The sequence below is a fragment of the Anser anser genome, assembly GCF_964211835.1.
Source record: "Anser anser genome assembly, chromosome: 3".
NCBI classification, from domain to species: domain Eukaryota; kingdom Metazoa; phylum Chordata; class Aves; order Anseriformes; family Anatidae; genus Anser; species Anser anser.
Window position 1 is genome coordinate 1,692,244 of NC_139722.1, and position 22,004 is coordinate 1,714,247.

At 56.0% G+C, this 22,004-nt stretch overlaps 2 protein-coding genes across 7 annotated transcripts in view; one reads left to right on the forward strand and one right to left on the reverse strand.

The window, feature by feature from the left end:
• Nucleotides 1-22,004, forward strand: part of ZNF395 (zinc finger protein 395) — a 251,888-nt gene that overhangs the window by 56,017 nt on the left and 173,867 nt on the right. The window lies entirely within an intron of this gene.
• NCOA1 (nuclear receptor coactivator 1) overlaps nucleotides 1-22,004 on the reverse strand; it is a 166,414-nt gene that overhangs the window by 24,694 nt on the left and 119,716 nt on the right. For all 6 annotated transcript variants that reach the window (XM_083831157.1, XM_083831154.1, XM_083831156.1 and 3 more), the window contains 7 exons: nucleotides 13,777-13,871; nucleotides 8,665-8,842; nucleotides 5,664-5,843; nucleotides 4,518-4,613; nucleotides 3,216-3,356; nucleotides 2,190-2,337; nucleotides 133-1,495 (listed from right to left, as the gene is read on the reverse strand). In XM_083831157.1, coding sequence (XP_083687283.1) covers nucleotides 133-1,495; nucleotides 2,190-2,337; nucleotides 3,216-3,356; nucleotides 4,518-4,613; nucleotides 5,664-5,843; nucleotides 8,665-8,842; nucleotides 13,777-13,871 — 2,201 coding nt within the window. The remainder of the gene's footprint in view (nucleotides 1-132; nucleotides 1,496-2,189; nucleotides 2,338-3,215; nucleotides 3,357-4,517; nucleotides 4,614-5,663; nucleotides 5,844-8,664; nucleotides 8,843-13,776; nucleotides 13,872-22,004) is intronic.

Sequence of the window (22,004 nt, forward strand, 5' to 3'; positions counted from 1 at the left end):
CATCTCACCCACGCCTTCCTGCTGGGGGCGCAATGGGGCAAAACACCCCAAAACCTGCCTTTTTGGCAGCGCTGACCCCGAAAGCTGTGAGGATGCTCACGGCGAGCATCTACCTCACCAGCACGGACTCACCTGGCCCTGGGACTCCAGCTTGACCTCCTCCGCGGCCGGAGGCTTGGCCAGCGGCACCGGGGCGGTGTTGCAGGGCTCCATCTGCTCCGTCTTCTCCACCTTCACCTTCACGTCGTCCAGGCTGAGGGCCGGGGCGGCAGCGAGCTCCTTCTCGTCCTTGTCGAGCAGATAGCGCAGGAGCTGGTGATCCTTGACGTCCTTCTTCTTCAGCGCCTCCGGCTCCAGCTTGATTTCCGGGTTGCCCGGGAGCTGGCTCTGAGCCGTGGGGGTGGTGGCGGGGTTGGGGACGTTGTCCTTTTTCTCGTGCTCCATGGCCAGGGTGGTAATGTCCGAAGGGCTGCCCTCCTGAAGGAGTCTATGCAAAATCTTGTGCCGCTCGGTCAGCGAGCTATGGGAGGAGGGGCAGGTGCTGCTCGGAGGGTTGCCGGCAGCCAAGGTGCCGGGGGCGCCAGCGCAGGCTAGCGAATCTTTGCAGCTCGTGTCCGCGTCCGCGTGCCGAAGCTGCTGCTCCGCCGTGGTGGCCAGCAGCTGGACCAGCTTATGGCTGGTGGCTTGCGAGCACTTGCTCTCGCCCTCGGCGAGCCTCTCGCCGCCGTGCAGCATGCCCGAGTCCAGCGGCTTGCCGTCGCCCGCGCCGCCGTCGGACTGGATCATCTCGCTCAGGATGGAGGCGATCTCCTTGCTGTCCTTCGACTCTGTTTTCATGGGCTGCATGCCGAGCCGGCCGGGCGAGCTCTGGGAGCCGAGCTGTCGCAGCACGGGGGGCGGCGTGGAGTAGCCCACCGGCGTGCTGGCGCCCTCGTTTAGCCCCTGCATAGAGTTTATGGGGGCGCTGGGAAAGGACCTGGAGCCGCCGCCGCCGCTGCCCCCGCCGCCGCTGCCGCCGCCGCAGCCGCTGTTTGCCATGCCCACGGGGGAGTGCATGGTGGGCATGGGGGGGGAGAAGGGATTGCTGGGCCCCCTGGGCCGGGGTACCAGTCCCGGGCTGACCCGGTGCCTAGGAGACATGAACTGCGGCGGGGTAATCCCTGGGCTGTTCATGGGGGAGCTATTGAGGTTTAAAGTGTGGTTACTGTTCTGGGGACCAGCTTGTCCCTGGCTTAAGGCAACGTTGGCTCCTATCTGGTTCCCAGGCGAACACCCAAAGCTCGTTTGGCTGGTGCTGGAGTTGCTGCTGTGGAGGCCGGCGCCGGGCTGCTGCTGGTTGCCGGCGGTGGCCAGCATGCTGCCGTTGGAGGGAGGGATGGAGGGCGGCAGGGCCATGCCTTGCCCCGGGGAGATGCTGGGGTTGAGCGAGGGGCTGACCCGGGGAAGCGCCATCGCCGAGTTAGTGTTCTCCTGGGGAGACAGCATGCCGTGATCCCTGCCGGAGACAAAAGGGGAAAAGGAAAGGAAGAGTCACAGGAGGCTTTGCCCAAGCCTTTGGTATCGCTCAGACAGTCCCCGCCACCCTTTTTGATTTTGTTCTGCAGAGATCTGAAGCCTGGAGAGCAGCAGCTTGCAAGCCCTGGATCCATGTCAACGGCGTGGGAGGAGGGCAGCAGCTTTACCACCTCCCAGAAAGGTGACACAGCGCTGGAGCACGGCCGCTCCCGCCTCAGTCCTGCAGGCATCGCCTCCTCCCGGTCCCATGCTCCGTGCTCCACTACCGTTCCCCTCCACCCCGACCTCCTCCCATTCCTCCCGCACAGCCCAGGTCCGCAGCCTCACCTCACCCTGTTCAGCCAGTTCTTCCGAGCCTCTCCCTCCCGAAATATTTTGTCTAAGTTCTCCAGGGCAAGGCAGAAATCCCAGGCATGTCTGTAAACCTCTACCTGAACGCCCGGCGCTGCCTCTTTGCGAAATGGCCATCATCGACAAAACCCAACGGAGCTGCTGCTGTGCTGGTGTTTGGGCTTGGATCCCCCACGGGGTTCACACCCCCAAACCAACACCACGAACACCATGAGCGGATCCTCCTGCTGCTGCAGGGAACGGCTGCTTTCATTTCCGGATCACCCCCGGGCGTTGGTACGGAGCCCGAGCGCGGCTCGGCAGCGGCGGTGCCGGGAACGTACCTGTCGATGACGTGGATGCCCATGATGAAGGGCTGCATTTCGGGGCTGGAGGGGTAGCAGAGCTTGCACTTGGTGTGGGCGCTGAGCACCGTGCCGTCGCTCAGGGTGAAGCGGTACGACGGGCTGAAGGCCGTGCCACGGGTCATCACTGAGGGAGACAGCCCAAAAGACAGAAAGGCCCCTTAGGAACCCGAGCAGAACCACTCAAAGCACCAGGAAGAGGACGGGGGAAGAAGACAAAGCCCGGGGCAACACGGGGACAAGACCAGCTTCACGGCAACCCAAAACCATACGCTACGTTTTTGCTAACCCCTTAGGCCCAGCTGCTTCCGAGTGAGTAAGAGAGGCCAGAATAACCCCGAGGCCAGGCCACGGTGCTACACTTATTCTCCCAGCTCTTTTCTCACCATTTCACACCCCCCTAAACCCATCGAGCACCATCCCCGAGCGTTCAGAGCTTAAGAGGGGCCATCGCTCCATGTCCAGCGGGCAGTACGGACACGTGGATGAACGCCAGCCAGGCACCAGGAGCTGCAGCAGGACGCTTCCACTGCAGCCCTGCCTGAATGAAACCTCTCCAGAAGCTCAGGCAACCTGCCTGTGCTACCTCCTGCCGTCCTGACATCCTTTTTTGCGAGCATCCTTGCCGACAGAGCATGAAGAAGCGTAAACTCCTTCCACTGAGCCACTGGGGATGGCATTTGCATATGGCACAGGAAAAAAAAATCACATTTAGCTCAACATAACGCCCAAATCGGGCCTGTGGAAATGTGTCTCCATTCTGTAATTTCCTGAAGGGTGCGAGGGAACCTCCTGCTGGGCCAGCTCTGCTCCTCTGCGGCTGGAGGAGCTCCTCCAGCGCTGCTCAGCCATCTCACCTCTCCCTCTGGCACCCGGCGCTTATTATTGCGGCGTTTGTTTTTCCAGAAAGCACTTATCCAGCAACGAGGGCCATGCATCAGCCTCGCGCTGCAGCTACCGCCGCTCAGCACGAGAGGGAGAGAGCCGGGGAGAGGAGCCTGTTACCTTCCTGAAATAGCTGCTTGGCGTAAGATGGCTCTCTGCCCTGGGGCTGGAAGAAAGCGTAGATGCACTTCCGCACTAAATCCTCCCAGCCCGTCCTGCCGGCGGCTCGCAGGGAGCTGGTGTCAATGGAGATGATTTTACCTGGGTGGAGAGAGAAAAGGCACGTTAACTTGAGCGCAGCGGCGCTGCAGAATACATCCCTCAGCTCCTGCACAAAGGGGTCTGCAAACGGGTGCCTGCACAGAAGCCCGACTGTGAAAGAGGGTGGAGAGTCATGCTGTAGGAGCTGATCTCGAGGCACGCATGCGGCTGAGCCCCCGGTGCTGAGCAGGAGGTACGCTGGGGACCAGAGCCAGGAACGTGGCCCTGGGAAGCAGAATCCCAGTACGGACACCTCACCCTCACCCACAAAACCTCTGGGGGAAGTCGCCCTCACCCCTGGGGTCCCCAAATGCGGCATGGGGGCAGCTGGCCTCACCCCCAGCACCCTGCCAGCCTCCCTCCCCAGCCGTGCCCGCTCTGTTTTCTCCCTTGCCAAGACAAAAAAACAGGCAGCCTTGCAAAGCTGGCTGGTATTCCGGCAAGGGACAGGCAGCAGAGAGCTGGGAAGCAGTCATTACGGATCCGCAGGCTGCAGGGAAGTCCACGGTGGTGATTAACTATCAGAAAGGAGGCCACCAGAATGGCTACAGCAAAGCAGAAAGCAATGCTTGGCTGAGAGCAAACTGAAACCTGAAAGGTGATAACTGTTTCGCTCCTATCAGTCAGCAACCTCAAGGCACCCCCGTATCAAAGAGCGGAGAGCGTGTGCGGAATGGGTACGACACATCCCATCGGCTGAGGTGCCAAAAAAACCCCAGGAGGTGCTACAAAAACCCGGGCGAGGAGGGGAGAAGGATGTCTCCAGCTCCCAGTGCCAACCACAACGCTCCCAGCAGCCAGCTGGTTGGAGCCGTACGTAGCTCGCTCTTGCTCCAAGCCCCGCGGCGATGCAAGCTGCAGGCCAGCACCACTCCGGGACCACATCCTGCACCCAGGGACACCCCTCCAAGGGACACAAGTCCGGGTTTCCTTTGGCAGGCTGAGGAAAGCACCAAATCCAGCACTTCCCAGCACCTCCCAGACTTCAGCACCCTCCCCGAAGCCTTGGGAGAGCGCTGGGACGCGTTGCAGTGAAGGAGGTGGGATGCAGCAGAGCATCCTTCGGGACACAACGCGGGGACAGCAGCAGGGACAGCTCGGGAGGGACGCTGCCAGGCAGGAGGAGCTCCGACGGCTCCAGCAGCACCGCTCGGGCATTACCTGTGGTGTCTTGCTTGGTCACGAAGGATTCGGAAGGGGCGACAGCTGCCGGTCGAGGTAATCTTCTCGCGATGCAGATCAGGCATGACTGGAAATCTGCCAAAGCAGAAGGAGAAGGGACGAGGAACGTGAAAGTCAGACCCTACAGCCACCGCTTGCAACTCCAAATTTTAATTAAAATAGCGCTGCAGTGCTCGACTGCCACGTCCTGCCCTGGAAGTGTTTGCCCCGAGCAGTCCTCCAGCCCTTCAAAGCACGGAGGCTGTCTCTAAACTCTATAAAGTTTGCTGGAAGAGAGAGGTTCCCAGTGTTTGGAGAAATTAATTGTAAAGGCTTTTTGGATCTGGCAGTATCATACAATAAAAGTCAGCGCTAAAAGCCAGCAACTGTCGGCTTCAGGCAAAGTATTTGGTCATAAAATACCATAATTTATTCCTTCCAGTCATGATCTCCTGTGTAAACCGCAGTGGATTAATTCAGCTAATGTGCTGGAAAATAATAGCTGGTACACAGAAATGAGAGTTATGGCATTTGCAGGGAAGCTCCTCTGCTCTCCTGCTCCGAGCCCCAGCAGTGGGAAGGAAGCAGCCCTGCCGCTGCTGCTGGGGTGACCCTGCCTGTCCCAAGTCCCTGCGGGGATCTGAAACCTGAAATTTGGCTGAAACCAGGCCGGCAGCACGGCGCTCGGCAGCTCCTGGGGCTGGGAAAGCTCTGGATGGTGTCTTTGGGCACCCACTCCACTTGCTATGAATCAGGGTGCGATGACACCTCGGGCTCACCCAACAACCTCCCCCTTTCCATCCTGCTGAGAAAAAGCTCAGCAGGTAAGGGTTGTGCAGCCAGGGAGATTTCCTTGGTAATGAAATGGCATTTCTCCTTCCTTAAGCAAGACCAGAGGCTGCTTCTGGAGAGCCAGGGAAGCCTTGTTGGCTGGACAGCATCCGCTCAGCGGGAAAGGGAGCTGTAAGCAGCCCACAAAGCACCTTTAGTACCCAGAGTGTGCACACGCAGACCCCGCATCCCTCAGCAAAGCCCCTTCAAAATCAGCCTGCCCGTTTTTTGGTGAGCGAGCAAAATTCTGGAGGGGCAGCTCGTCCCCGTCCCCTTCTCAGAGCACGGCTGGAAGTACGGGATGCTCTGCCCTACCTTCTCCTTCCTCCTTGAACGACTTGGGCTGGGACACGGTGAAGCACTGCATCACCTCGTAGCGCTGGCGAGCCTCCTGGTTCTCCGCGCCGGGCTCGTCGGGCGGCCGGATCAGCATCCTGCAGCTGAAGGTGTGGCTGTTGCGCCGCGTCGCTTCTTGAGGCCAAGGAACTCCGTTTACTGGGGGGGAGAGGGAGAAAGGAGGAGGAGAGAGGGTGTTACAAGCCACATCTGTGCACACATATCGCCAAGCCGAGGCGCCACGGGTCAGAGCTCTGATCCTTACTGCGGATCTGAGGCCGGCAGTGTTTGCACCAGCCCAGGCTGTGCCCACGTTGCCCCAGAGTCCCGGGGGATATTAAACCATCACGATCCTGAGGCACGGCTGCACGGTGTCTCCCTGCTCAACAAACCTTGGCACGGCAGCAGCGGTCCCCATCTCCTCCAAAAGCACCGGGAACCGGAATATGCAGAGAGCGATGTCGGCGGGTGCCGCCTAACCACGGCCGGGTTTCCTGCCAGCCCCTGCTTTCTGCAGATGAACTCTCCAGATGAGAAGGAAAAAGCTCTGCTGAATTCAGCCTGGAGGAGAAGCAGTGCCGCAGCCTGGGACACCCAGTTATGGGATGGCTGGTGAGCCTGCCAAAGACCCAAGGAACAGGTCCGTGATCCCGGACAGGCAATAAGAGCACCTAGAACCCGCGCTGAGGTCAGAACGTCACCGTGAGAGTCATCACACCGATGTTAATGAATTGCTCTGTACACAGCCATTGCTGATAGGCATCATCGTCTCTATCTTACACACAGGGAAACTGAGGCACCGGGTGGCTGAGACACTTCCAGAGCCTGGGAGGACTCCTGACTTGTGCCGTTTTCCTTGAAATCCTCCTGAATGAAGCTTCTGGGACGTCTGCAGCAAGCCAGCTTCCAGCTGGGCATCCCCACAGAGATGGATTTCCTCTTTACTTCCTTCTCATTGCTGGGGCTGATGGAAAAGCAAGTCACCCGCTGCTCTCACCACAACGAGACCTTCTGGTGCCGGTCCAAGCGGCTGCTGCTGCCTCCAGCCCACGAGGAGCTTCGCCGCGATTTCACGGCGGCGCAGCACACAGCAATTAAAACTTCCCCTGGCTTTTCCTCCGAAGTGCTTTAACCACCGTGGCACATCCCAGGTTTCCTGGCCATGCAGTTACAGTCAGGTCAATGCTTCTGTCACCAAGCAGTGCTTTTGGAGGATAATTGGGCTGTAAAAAGTCACTTTTGGAGCTGGAATGGGCTCTCGCGCCTCGGTAGCGGTGGGAAGAACAGCACCAAAACATCCTGCTAACTTTACCTGGCTGTTTCGGAATCACAAAAATCTGGAATTCAAACCACTGGTTTTTGGTAAAGCTGCTGAACTGGCTTTGATATTTTCCCATAACCTGTTTTTTTCCCCATAAACTTACAGACACCTCTTGGAAGGCTCGCGTTGCTAAACCCCTCCAACATCTCCGCAAATATCCATATTCAATCTAAGCGGTTCTGCCACCAGCAGATTATGAAGCTCTCGTACAACCTGATCTGCAAGAAGAGCCAAGGGGCTTGTAACATCCGAGCAAAAGAAAACACACAGCTGTTCACAGCCTTCAGCCGGGTAACCGCAGGGAAGAGACAAAGCTCCTGAAGCTCCACGGGCTCAAACTGACGCACGGCCGTATATACAGGTGGTTAAAACCATCATCGCATTTACCCTGAAGGAAGGCAACTGCGAATTTCAAGAAAAAAGCCCTATTTTTAAGTCGAGCTATTTGGAAAAGGCTCATCTTCATTCTGATAATCATGGTTATTTCTTCAAAGGTGTCGCCGGATGAGGTATCGCGGCTCAGCGTGCCTCCCCTGCCTTACCCATCTGCCGCTGGGTGCAGGGTGCTTTCTGCTGCGGGGAGGAGGAGGATGGCAGAGAAAAGCCCCTCTCCGTAGGCAAAACAGCCCCTGCACTTTGTTGGTCAGCACCAGCCCTGAATCCCTGCTCAGGCTGCTTTGAGCTCAGGCTGTTTCTTGAAGCTTTCAGCTCAGCATTGCTTGCAGAACTGCATTCCTGTCTGAGCGCACGCCGACTGCAGGTCCTTCCTCTGCTGCACGACAGCATCCTCTTGGAGTCCGATGAAGGACGCCTGCATCAAGTCAAGGAATAAAAGCTTCTCCTTTGATTGCCTCTAACGCTGTGTGTGTGCCTTTATGGGGTGACAATTCCTCCCAGCTGTCGGTGTCCCGGTGTGGAGGACAGAAGGCAGAGAAACACCGAGGCTATGCACCACGTAGATCCAGCAAAGCCTTCCCAAAGGGCAGCCCGTGCCAAGCACTTAGGGGCTCTGAAAGCAGCCGGGAACACAGCCTCTCCATCTGGGCGAAAACCCTAAATGAACTGGGAGAAGCGAGCCCCTCGTTCGGGTTTCGGCCCTATCAGCCTTAGCAGTGCCCCATCAAAGGCAAAGCTTTTGCAGCCGGGTGTTTCATGAAGGTTGCCGAGGGCTCTGGTGGGGGAGAGGCTCGTGCTGGGAGCTGAATTTCGGTGCCGTTGAGTAAGCACATTATTTTAAAAACGAGCTTAAACGCCCATTAAGCGATGTGCGTTTTGGCAAGCGACCTAGCGGTCGACGGGTCAGGCTGGGCTCTTTACACTAACTCATAAACAAAGCCCAGTCCTTCCCCAGCTCCAACCCGAGTGGCTTCGTGGAGCCTCGCCGCCGAGCTGCGGCACCGAACACACGGGTTTTGTTAGCAGCGAAAGGCAAAGAGAAGGTTACTTTCAGACTGCCATCCACTAGGACTGCTAGTTGCTCATAAATAGGGTATTTCACTGGGAGGATGTATGTCGGCAGAGATAATAATTTGAGAAACAGCCCGAGCTCAGCACCTTCCAGGTCAAACCTTGACCAGCCACTGTAGAACTGAAAGCCAAAAATGGAACAAACCTCCTGTAGAAGAAGGGAGGAAAAACCCAACTCAAAGGCTTTCTTACCTAAGGATTTGGGCAACAAGTTCTTGACGAACTCGGCGTGATCCCCCACGTGCAGGATGCTGTAGACGCTGGTGTTCATGAGCTCCTCCTGGTTGTAGCCCAGGTAGCTGGTGACGTTCTCGGAGACGAAGACGATCCTCCCCTCGCGGTTCACAACGAAGAAGAAGCCGTCCAACGCCTGCAATGGGAACAAAGGCGGTCAGCAGGTCCCTGCAGTGAGCCAGGGACTGGACATCAACGTCCTGTGACTTGGAGTCACTCCGTGACCGTGGGCAACCTCCCTCTGCCTCTCAGCATGACTCCATCCCCACCTTGTATCCTCACAGAAGCTGGCTTCCCGGCTTCTGGCACAACGAACACTTTTGTTTACTGCTTTCTCCCTCTTCTGTCCCAATTAGCGATTGCTTTACACCCATTTTTAGGTGTTTTACACCCGTTTTTAGATGCTCCTCGACAGGGGCGAGCGGCACCCGAATCAATCAGGAGAGCTGACCTCAGAGCCCAGCTACCCCGCGCGGTCCGCAGGCGGGACAGAGGAGCGAACACGAGGAGCTGCGCTGCGGTTAGCCGAGGGGCACTAACGGGAACGAGCTAGTTCGTAACCGCTGCGGGTCCTTTGCCGGAGATCAAATAACAGCGCGTTTGCTTAAACATGTACCGAGGTCTGCAGGCCGCGCCGAGGACGTCTCCGCTTCCACGTCGTGTGCCAGCAGCCCATAAACAAACCTTTTCCGAGGGCCAGAGCTGTCCGGAAGACTCTGATCTGGCACGACGCTGAAGTTAAGCATATGCCCGATTTACTTAATTGCAGCCCGAGAAGAGCAGAGCCCTAGCGTCTCGCAGAATAACAACTTTTTTTTTTTTTTTTCGTGCATTTAGGATGCAAGTGGCAAACTCCTGCAATCGAGCTGATGAGGACAAGCGTGAGCCAGCCCCGACCACGCGGCACGGGAGCTCTGCTGCTGCCTGTAACGAGGACACGAGGAAGGTTTTTAGCTCCCTGCTTTCTGGTGCTCTGCAATAAGCTCGGAGTTCCTGCGAGGAGCCCTTGAGAAGGCTGAGCGCTGATTTACTCTTTTTAAGGCTCGTTAAATCAGCTGAAATGATGAATTCACATGAGCAGGATTTGATTTTCACCCCCCTGGAGTTTAATTTCTACCTCCCCTACCATCGCCGGCGAGCTCTGACCCCGCACCATCCTGCAGCCGGACCTGGCCACATCCCAGAGCAGGAGGTGCCCTCCAGGCTGTCACAGATTGCCCAGGGACATGGGAAACTTGTCCCTCGTGATGTCCCCAAGTCTGTCCTCCCCATCCCCAGGGAGCCCCCTCCCGGCACCCTGCCTGGCCAGGAGGGAGCTGCTCTGCTGGAGAGCGGCCGGGCTGCGCTCCGAAACGCAGGTTTTGCTGTGCAGAGACAGCAAGTGCAAGAAAGGGGAAGTATTTAAGGGGAAAAAAAAAAGAGACATAAAGAAGAAAGAAATCTTTTGTCAAAACGGTTCTGGCAGATCGGCTGCAATTTTCCTTATTCCCAGCTGTTGCCTGTTGCCAAGACAACCAGCCTTTGCACTTCGGGCGCCCAAAAAAAGACCCAGGCTGGATGGCAAAGCCCCACGGACCCCTCTCCCCAGCAGCCGCTGGTTTGGGGGGGGTGCACTGGTGGCAGGGGCAACGAGGTGACATCCCGTGGGGTCCCAGAGGGTTTGGAGGTGGCAGCGTGCAGCTCTGCGCCCTGATATCACCACCACGCTCCACATCCCCTGGTTCCAAGCGTGCTGCTGGATGTGTCCCCAGCATCACGCCCGGGGTGGCCACTCGGGCGTGCTGGCCCCATCCAGCAGCTCTGAGCCCCAGCCCCGAATCTGGCGGCGTTTTCACCCCTGGGGATTTGAAACCCTGCCACAGCCAAGGGCATCCCGGAGCTGGAAGTCATTTCGGGAATGTTTTTCGGCAGCAGAGGCTGAGTTGCTGCTCGGGGACCAGCGAAACCACAAATTGCTGCTTGTGGTCAATCCGGACAGAAAGCAAATTCCTGGCGCGAGCAGGCTCCCAAAGCTGCAAGATCACCTGCGGGGACGGCAGGCACGGCCACCATCAGTAACACCGACTTCTCCGACATGGGGCAAGGACTCCCCACCTCAAAACGCTTCATGGGCACGTGCTGCCTGCATCCCCAAGGCTGGGAAACCGGCTGCTCCCAAAGCCAGAGCCACGGTGCCTCCGCCCCAGCACCCATCCCAGCCCCTCCTGAGCCAAGGTTGCAGCCAAACGCTGGACACGCTGGCTCTGGAAAAGAAAAACCCAAGGGATCTGATGGAGGACAGCAGCACATTTCCCCCAGGCTCGGTGACAGAGGGTGGCTTTGCTGGGGAACGCAGCTTCCACGTCCAGCACCGCTTCTCGTGCTCCCACGGGGGGCAGACAAGGAAATCACTCCTCGCCCATGCGGGTAATAACTGCAGTTCCACTGGGTGTTTATGACCAAGAAGTACCTGCCAGGTTATTTACAAAGCAGTGCTCACCAAACAGCAACACACCTCCGCGTTCCTTCCTGCAGAAAGGATAGACTGACACCCCGCACAAGCATGGTGTACAATTCTCGGTGATGAAGGAGCTGATTTAATTTATTTCCCCGTGTTTGCAGCGACCTCAGGGTTTTCAGCACCGTTTGTGGCACTGATGTGTGATGCTCCCAGCTGCCCACCGACTCCTCCAGCAGGGTGCAGGGGATGCTCCGAGGAGCTTTTGCCCCACTTGCTGGCACCGTCCAGCGGTCCCTGCATTCCTCATTTCAGGACGTGGTAGGTAAAGGCACGTTCCCAGGGCTGCACTACGAAATCCGGGGATTTACTGCAGGTTTACGGGTGCTGCTTTCTCCAGAGTTCGTGTTTGCTCTGGCACTGTCCCCGCTGGATGCAGTCTCTCGATACAACCTGTCCTGCCCTCCTGCCTGTCCCGCATCGCGCTCCAAGCCTCTGCCTCGAGGCTGTCCCGCTGGGAATGCAGCACAAACCGGCACGATTTGGCTCTGCTGGCACTTTGCATCAGCAAATGAAGCTTTCCATCAACGACCACAAGCCACAAACCATCCAGGCAATTACACCAAGACTGAAGCATCTGGAAAAGTGAAGCTTTCTCACCTCCAGGGTAACACCAAGGCGATCTCTGCAATGGCTTGGGTGCATTTGGCTTGCAGGAGTGCCGAAGCAGACACCTTACCCACATCAGAACCCCAACAGAAATTTGGGGAGGCTGGAAAAGACGTCGCAGGATTCAAGGGGTGGATGAAGGATGAGAGGTGTGCCAGCCGTACAGCAAGCTGCTAGCTCCTCCGCTGCAGTGTCACCTCCTGCAGTTTTATTCATTTGGACAGCTTCACTCCAGGGTTCAAGGAAGAGCAGCACAGTACGGGCAGAGATTAAGCAGGTTTTGGAATGCTCTTCCAAATCTCCCCTTGCACTGCAGGCAAATCCCAACCTTCATCACCACTCAGACAGCCTCGTTCCCTCTGCCAGAACATCCCAAACGTGTCACCTTGACTGCCACGCTGTTCCAGAGCATCCCTGGGGCAGGGATGTTACACACAGCACCCATTTTCTGCTCCTGGAGGCAGGGACGTGCTCCTCTGCGTGTGCTTCTGCAGCTACCGCTCACATTGCTCTCGTGCTGGCTCCATGCAGGGCAATGCAAAGATCATCCCATGGCCAAAAACGTGGGGGATGCCTCCCTCCCTGGTGCCTCATTCGGGATCCAGATTGGTTTGATAATGTGCTCACCACCAGTGGATGCAGGTATCCTGACTCCCAGCCTGGCTTGCTTTCTCCAAAAACATGCCGTGTTTCACCCACCAGTTATTCACTTGGCTTCCAACAGCACTCACAGAATATGGGCTGTGCCACGTCAGGAATTACGCTACTGCAGTCACTAAATGAATCAGATTATGATGTTGTTTCCTTTTGGTCTTCGGATCTGAGATGTCCTAAGCCATTTGCAGCGAAGCAAGGTGGCTGCAGGAAGGTCCTGCCACGCCTGCCCATTCCCGGGGAGCCCCACCCCAGGTACTCCCTGGGAAATGAGCAGCTGAACGCTTTAGGATTCAAAGTTTGTCTCTGGGACCTACGATTAACATCGTATCCAAGTCATACACTCAGCTAGAGCATGCCCACCCGTCACGGGGGTAATACAGCCTCCTTCTCTGCACGTCCGCGTAACAACCACCCCAGGTCCCGCTGGGGGCTTCCTGCCACACAAGGTTGTTCCCCATCTTCTGAAACCAGCAGAAACGTGGAGCACATTCTCCCTGCTTTTCAGACGACGGCAGGATGCGAACCTGTCGGAAGCCATCCATCTATACGACCCATATGCCCCACCCATGTGAACTTCTAGATGAGGCTGCGAGCTCAATTTCATCCACACTTCAAGAAAACTCAGGATTTTATCATTGATATTACGAAGCTATGCAGAACTGCTTCAACTTTATGCCAAGAGCTTCATATACACACCTCAGCTCTTTGAATGTGCTCTGCCAAGCTTGGTTACGACTCCCTTTCTGAACGACTTGTTGAAGCTGAAGACTGAAATGAGTTGCCTGGAGCATCTTCCCCATGAGGAAAGGCTGAGAGACCTGGGGCTGTTCAGCCTGGAGAAGGACTGAGAGGGGATCTTAGCAATGTTTACAAATATCTTAAATGTGGGAGACAGAGGGATTTGGCCAACCTCTTTTCAGTGGTCTGTGGGGACAGGACAAGGGGCAATGGCCACAAAATGGAGCCCAGGCAGTTCTGCACCAACACGCGAAAGAACTTCTTCCCGGTGAGGGTGACGGAGCGCTGGGACAGGCTGCCCAGGGAGGCTGTGGGGTCTCCTTCTCTGGAGACATTCAAGGCCCGTCTGGACGCCTGCCTGGGCAGCCTGCTCTAGGGAACCTGCTTTGGCAGGGGGGTTGGATCCGATGGTCTCTGGAGGTCCCTTCCAACCCCTAAAACCCTGTGATTCTGTCATCCCCGCTGCACCCCCTCTGCCTCCCCCCTCTGAATTTTGCCTTCTGGGTGCACTGCTTTGCTCGGCAGCAGCGGGAGGCTGGCAGCGTGGGTAGCACGGTTTCAGCACCTACCTCCAGCAGAAGAGGTCCCAGCGACTCCTTCTCAATCACTCCCTGGCTGCTGGAGGAGATGTCGGACTTCTGGACTTCATCATCGGCTGCTTTCTCTGTAGCAAAGGAAAAGGGACGTTTCAGCCAAAAGAACCGTAACTTTACTACTGAAATATTCCCAATAATAAACAAAACATCGATGGCTGGACTTCACGTTTCCTGCCACCCAGACAATTCATGATGCATCAAAACACTTCGGCGTTTCCACGTCATCCCTTGGCCCTGTGAAGGGGAAAAACTCGAAGGAACATATAATGTCATTTCTACTCCTAGTGAAATAAAGGCACTAATTAGATCGCAATCCTCCACTGGCAGGAAGAAAAAAATCATCTTAAGCACAAGACTGGAGAAAGAGAAATCCAACATCAACATTTTGAAAAGGAAACAGGATATCCAGTTTACCACGGGCTACAGTGTTTGAGCTAGAACTTTTTGGACAATGCGTTAATAAATCACCGGCAGGGGGGATTCCCGAGGGGCAGGCTGTGCCAAAAGAAACCCAGCACGGCCCGAGGTGCAGAGCTGCTGACCAAGCAGGTAAGAACCAACCCAGAAAGTCTGGTAAGAACCCGAAAATTTGGGTAAGAACCGACCCGAAACGTTGGGTAAGAACACGAAATATCGGGTAAGAACCAACCCAAAAAGTCACGTAAGAACTGACCCGAAACATCGGGAAAGAACCTGAAAAGTCGGGTAAGAACTGAACCAAAACATCAGGTAAGAACCCGAAAATGTGGGTAAGAACCGACCTGAAACGTTGGGTAAGAACCCGAAACATTGGATAAGAACCAACTCAAAAAGTCGGGTAAGAACTGACCTGAAACGTCGGGTAAGAACCTGAAAAGTTGGGTAAGAACCGACCTGAAACGTTGGGTAAGAACCGACCCGAAATGTCGGGTAAGAACCCAAAATGTCGGGTTAGAACCAACCTGAAACGTGGGGTAAGAACCCAAAAATCTGGATAGGAACCGACCCGAAACGTCGGAGAGCGATGCCGGTGTTTATCTCACACTCCCCCGAAGGTGCTAGCCTCTGCACGCGGCCACTCCGAGGAAGGTGGGCTACATCCCGCAGCGAGAGGCGGGCGCCAAGTGGGATGTGATAACGCCCGTGAGCACAAGCCACGGCGCTGCTGGAGCTTTGGGGCTGCTTCCTTTGCTCCGCCACGCACTTGTGCCTCTGTCTCCAGCCTCGGCAAACCCGGCCCCAGGGGGTATCCACGGGTGAAAACGCAAGATCCAGGGTACGACACACTGCGCTTCGGTGCTGGTTGGAACCGGCAAAGGGAAGGATCGGCCATGCAGGATGCAAAAGCAAGCCCAGCGGTCCTAAAGCATCCTTGGTCCAAGCTCACGTGCAAGGCTTCAATGCAGCTGGTGGTTAAAAATTAGATGATTAAAAATCAGAGAGACTCTGTGGCTAGCTGAGAAAGCTTGGGATGTCTCCCCGGTAACTCCTCTCTTATATTTGCATCGCTCCCAAGCTTTTCCTGGGTTTTGACTTGTGCCAATTCAACCTCACAAGCTGAAAACAAAGCTGTGCCCTTTCTGTACAGCTATGACCTGTCGGCAAAAAGAAAAGTCTTGCCTCATGTAGGCCCTGGAAATACATGTGTGTGTGTCAGCAGATGCATTTCTCCATCAACCAAATACCGTGTATCAATACAGCAGGCAGAGGAAAAGCCTATCTCCATAGGGTAGGAGATGTTTCTTTGGAATAAAGCCCGGAGAGCAGCAGCGGGCACACTGAAGATGCAAACCATGGGGTTTCCGTGGCTGGGGCAGGTGCCACCGTGTGTCCCCGGCTGCTGCCGCGGCCACCCAGTGCTCCGCTCCCCGTGCCTCTTGCTGCCCTCTGTCCCCACCATCGTTTTTGTGTCCCTCAGTGAGAGCCAAATTGCATTTAGTGTTTTGCAGCACGTCGGAGTCACCAGCGAAGTGTCTAATTCGCCGTAATATTTACTGCAAGCAGCAGATTCGTGCTGTGATTCATTTGCGCGGAGATCTAATCCTATTAACGAGTGGCAAGTTTTATTACTCAGCATCAAATCACGTTCGCAAGCCTTCCAGATGTGTCACTTGACACACTTCATCCCCCGCATCCTCCCAGGACTTTTCCCCCCCTCTCCAGGCTCACTCCGTGCACGCTCCTCCCCGGCTTTGCTCTTCAGCCTGTGCACGGCACATAAAAGGGCTCTAAGGGGAGCAGGCTTCAGAAAGCGTTTGCTTTTCAGGCAGGACCGAGCCGTGCCACGAGCTTCCCCTGATGATTTATCAGGTGATCTCTGCCTCTGCTTTCGCTCTCCCCCGGAGGCTGTCACCAAATAAATCAACTGAGAAGTGCCGCGTCTTCCCTGCTTGCACGGTCCCGATGACAGCAGGCTCCAGCACGGGAGGGAGCGATGCGACGAGCACCTAGAGCCACCTGAAAGCAAAGAAATCCTAAAATACACTGTTTAGGATGGCATGGGATCGCTGAGGAGGAGCCAGCCCCACGCCTGGTCTCTGTCCCGGCTGGGGGCTGCGATGCCACGGCTCCTGCCCGCTCCTGTAAGCTCACAGATGCACGCAGAGACTTTGTATATTCTGACCAGTGATGGTCAGACTCCAACCCTCCAACACCTGAACCTTGAATTTTCCTACAGGGACCCTGGGTCCCTCGCCTGATCCCCTGGGGTCTCCATTTCTCCTGTTTCAAGCAGAAGCTGGGGCATGTCCCCATCCAAACCGCCCCAAACGCGATCCCTGCCCGCGTGCCCATCGGCTGCCTGGGGTTTCAACTCCCAGGGGAGCAGCAGGCTCACGGGGAAGGCGCCCAAGAACCTTGCAGGCATTTCAAGGTTCCCCACGAAACCAAAGTCACGGGCAGCATCTTGCTCCGCGTGGCACCGGGGCAGGAATTCACCCCTGGCATCGGGGAGGCAGCGCCCCGAGCAGAACCCGTCCCTTAACACCAAACGGCGTGAGAAAGGGCTCTTTTTTTCCTGCTCTTTTATAAATTCATGTGCTTAGAGGCAATGTACTGGCTTTCAGATCTAATCCTTTAATTGGGCTGCGGGATCCTCCTCCTCCTTTAGCAAACCGGTTTCATATGCCATCCCCAAGCCTATTACCGGGGAGGATTAGCTGGCAGAGCGCGGAGCCGTCGCCGTCTCTCGCGTGCGAGTCTTTTCCCTCGCCTGCAGCCCGACCACTGGCCAAGTTCTTGGAGCAGAAGCGTCAGCACAAGCCCCGCTCACCTCCGTCGGGGCGATGCACAGCTCCTTCAGCCCAAGCAGCAGCGCGTCCCGGCGAAGCACTTAACGCAATGCGCTTAAACGCAGCTCTTTAGCATCGTCTGGAGCAGCCGCACCTCGGGAGAGCTGCGAGGAATGCATCACCACGAAGCGCCGTGATGCTCCCTAACCCGTTACTCTCATTTTTCCTTTTTTTTTTTTTTTTTTTCCCTTTTTTTAACACATCTCGCTTGATGCTCCGGTCGATGGCTTGAGCTGCGGCAGCGCCGGGGAGCATCCGCGGCGGGCCAGGCGTCCCGGCGTGACGATACGGCCAAAGTCACGGTCCCGGCGGCCCCGGAGCTTTTAACTTAATTACAAATCTGAGGCCAGACGGACAGATCGACAGGAAAACAAACCAGCACGAGCAACAAAAGCCGCTGTTGCTCCTACCCTTGGAGACAGTCGGGATTCAGCCCCGGGGGCTTTGGCATCCGCTGGCACCGTAAATCCCCCGCACACAATAAAAGTCAGGCACACCAACGGCCCTGATTAGAATGTAATTGCCTCGAACGTGATTAAAGCAGCGTCTTCTCTCAGCACAAAGGGAGACGAGCAATTTGAAATGCATTCCTAAAACGATGCCCTGATTTTCTGACAGCCACAGAGACTTACGGGTGCCTGCGAAGCCCGTAGGAGCTGTGGATCCCCTGCAAGCCAAAAAAATCAAGTCGTTGGACTTTAACCATGCTCGGAGCAGGGCACCCTTTCTCACGCCAGGCGTCAGCAGTAGGGTCACTGCTATTTTCGCCTTTCTCCACAAGGCTCTGCCTCTTTTCCCTCTCTGCTCTGTTTTTTACCCATCCTCCTTGGTTGGCTTTGCTGCTTCCATCCCTTTGGCAGGTCCGTTTCTTTCTCTGCCATGATTTTTGGGGACACAGGATGCCCAGGATCCTGCAATCCATCTGCTTCATAGCCCCTGTACCCACAGCCACGTGCCTTGGCACAAGCAGGCATCCAAAACGGGGAGAAGATGCATTATCTAGAAGCAGGGTGGGAGCCACCACCATGGCACTCGAGGGCACGACAGCAAGTCTCCAAAAAGCATTAACCCATCCCATTTTACCTAAAAACGTGACAAAATTGTGCTCCAAGGGGCTGGAGGAGCGAGGACAGGTCACCGGAGTGACAGCAGGACCACAGGTGGCTTTGGGGACACCTCCCAGAGCTGCCCTTTGAGAATAAAATACAGGAACACAACTGCCTGATTCTGCTCTTCCCTTACAATTTTTCATCGGAAACTCTTTTTTTTCCTTCTCTCCCCACGAGAATATGTAGTTTCAGGGAAAGGAGTACGAAAAAATAATACATTGAATGTGGGTCTTCTGATCCTCGTGGGTCCCTTCCAGCTCAGGATATTCTCCGATCCTGCGAAACAGGGTTTTTGTTCAGAAGCGTCGCGCTCTTAAAAAACAAAACGCACCCAGAAAATCAGAACAATAGTTTCCCCGTTCCCAGCGCGGAGGCTTTTCATATGTGTCATCCCGCAGTGACGCGGGAGGAGCTCGCCGCACTCCCGAGGGAGCCCCCGCCGAGCGCCGCGGGCATCGCCGGCACCCAGCGCAGCCCAGTGCCGCCCTGCCCCATCCAAGGGCTCCTTTTTAACCCCAAATTTCCATGGGAACGTCCTCTTTCCGTTTCTTACGACGGATGACCGAAAAGTCTTGGGGTTTTTGAGTTCGTTCCGGAAAACTGAATAGCTTGGAGACCAAACGTCCGAGGCGAGAAGACTTGGAGCCTGTCGGGGTGGTCGGGCACCCGGTGGGCACCGAGGACAACGGGGCAGGGTCCCCGCAGCCGAGCCTGGGATCTTGGGACAAGGACAGGAGGGTGCAGGGGAGCCGATGTGACGCCTGAAATACCCCAACGAGCCCCAGGCACGAGGACTTGCCTGGCTGTGCCCGCCGACCCCGGGCAGCTCCCGGCCCTAGACCTGCTCCGGCTGCTTGGTGAAAAGAGGAGCGAGGCGAGCAAACCCACATCTGCAATTTCCCCGACGAGGAGCTTTGATTTTTAGTTAATTAAAATCAGATGGAGCAGGCTCGGTGCACCCACGGATCGAGAGCGTGACGGAAAGCTATGCCATTAATTAGTGCCTACTACGGGACTCATCAGGCCAGCAAACCCGACAGGAAAAAAACTGCCATAAAAATAAAGCACTTGGCAGGTTTTCTGAGCGCGCTGCGTGCACCTTCCAGAAAATAAATGGTGTAAAAGAGCCACGAGAGGAGAAAAAGACAATGGCATTCATAAAGGAAAGCAGCATGTGAGGGGATCCAGACTGTAAAAAAAGGGGAGTTTTAGGTGGTTTTGAACAGTGCCCGGAGAAGAAAGCGTGTTTAGGGCTCTCTGTAGGGTTAGGGACGGATGCTGGGGAAAGCCTCCGGGCATCGCTGGCCGCTGGTGGCGGCGGTGGCTCGGCCACCCGGCGAGACCCGAGGTCAGGAGCTCGTGGTGTGGGCATGTGGCCACGTGGAGGCCAGGTTTGGGGACCAACGTGGTGGGGAACGTCGTGGTAAAGAATGCGGGCCATGTGCAACAGCCTCAGTGACCCTACTGACTCACGAGGGCTTACCCACTGGAAGGAGCTGCCACTTCCATGCACGGATGGGGCCAATTTGTGCTGCCCTGGGCAAGGCAGGGACACGAAACCCATTTGTCCCCCCTTTGAAGGCTTTTCCAGCGGCATCCCCCCTGCTCTACAAGGTGATTTGGGATTTCTTTCATTTGTAGCTTGATCACAGGGCCCAGGCACGCTCCCAGAGGCAGCCACTGCGCGACAGCTCCCACCGACCTCCAGAGGGAGATGGAGCTCCCTGCCCAGGACGGCCGTCCTGCCTCGTCTGCAGGGCCAACAATCTCAGAGAAAAGAAAGGATGGTTTCTTTGGAGGTACCACAAACCAGAATCGAAGCTGGAAATTGCCCGACACCCACCTGAGGCACGTCAGCATGTTCGCACAGAGGCAGACGCCGAAAACCCAGCCCCGAGTCCTCCCTTCTTCACTTCCCCCAAGACCAGATTCCTACAAAACCCTGCACGGAAATCGGCAGCTTTTAGGTTGTGTAACTTCTTATTCTAGCAGGAGGAAAGGAATTACCCGATCTACGGATTTCAAAAAAGGTGGGAAAATACAACCTGCGAGCCTCAGAGCTTGGAAATCCCAGCGTGAGAAACAGAAGAGCGGATCTCGGCTTTGAGGAACGAGCCCGGCTCCTTCAGAGCCCCGTGGCGATGGCCTGGTGGTGACAGGCAGCGCGCCGCCAGCCCCCCGACACCCGGCTGAGACGTGGGACAGCTGCCATGGGGACGTCTCCACCTGAGCTCCTCGCCTCGTGCTTCCCACACGGGGAAAGCAGGCAAAAAGGCGTTTTTAGAGGAGATCTACCCAATCCAGATTGTCTATTCTGAGCCTGATCTTGGAGTTTCGGTTTGGTGGTGTTTGTTTTTTTTTAGGGTATTGTTACCCCCTAGTTCTCCTCCGCATCCATGAGAGACGAGCAGGTTTTACTCTGTCTCTTTTCCTTTTATTTGCACCGAGAACTGAAATTCTGTTTTCATCACCTAACCCCAATCCTGGCCCCGAAAAACCAAGCCGTGCACCTCCTGAGCCGGCCGCGCAGCGCTCGCCTCCGTTCTGAGCATTTCTACGCATTCCTGGAGAGCATCCTCACCCGCATGGCCACAAGCGGTGCCTCAAACACATCACGAACCCTTACTGCCCCGTAACACATGCCAGGAGCAACCAACCAAGCAGCCGAGCAGGGAAACTAAACCCTCTGGGCAGAGAAAAGCCGGCTCTAGAGCCACGGTGGGTGGTGAGGATTGAGGGCTGGAGCTGGTGGCTGCTCTACCAAGGGCAGGCCGCCACCAGAAGATCTGATGGTGGAGACAGGTCGGTGTTGGGCAGGACACCGGGGATGTCTCACAGCGCTCCCACGTCTCACCTGAGCTCCTTCCTTCCTGGCCTGGCTGGGCGGACACGCTCCAGTGCTGCTGTACTGGGAACAATGAGGAATAAATGGTCTGGGAGGACCACACAACGCACACGAAGCATCAGTCTTGTTTCAACCCATTTGGCTCTTGCTCCAGACCTCAAAGAACACCTCTCGGTGTCGCAGGCATCCTGATCGACCTGCATAGACTCAACTGAACGGCAAGCCGTGACATCCCTCCACGTGAGGACCTCAGGGAGGCTGGACAACGTTCACATTTGCTTTTAACGAGCCTACAAGGCTAATCCCCATTAACACTGCCGTCGTACAGCCCGAGAAGCCCGATGCAGAACCAGACACGCTTTTGCAGCTCCTGCTGGAGCAGATTAAAAAGCTCGTTGACATCCTCTGAGCCGAGATGCCCCAACACGCCGCACGAACGCTCGTAGCCCTTTGCAGCACGAAGCCACCCCTGGTTTAGGGTTAGGGGGTTCCCTCTTGTAGGACTGCGGGTGGACCCACAAGAGCATGTCTGACCGTGCACCAAGGCATCGCACACCATTCATTCACCAGGAATTCAGCTTAAGAACCACGACACTGGTTCCTGCTCCGACCAACAAACGTGGCTTCCTTTGGCCAAGTTTACGTGGAAAAGTCAATTTTTCTGCTTTTGGTAAAATCCTTGATTAACGGCGAAAAGAGCAGAGCAAAGCACGCTGCCACTGAAGCAGAAGGAGAAGGGAGATTTCTTTCTGTCTTCACACCTTTTAGAGTTAAACATTAATGGTGTAGAGATGTCTTAAGTAAAAAAAAAAGGCTGGTTGTCTGAACAATGCCAGGAAAAATTATACGGTGCTGAGTGAATGCAAAATTAATGAGCGCTGAATGCTGACAGGAGCTAACAGGCACGAGGAGCTGAGACTTTTTACAGTCAACTCCGAGATCAAGCAGGTAGAACATCTCCATCTTACCGGGGGGAGG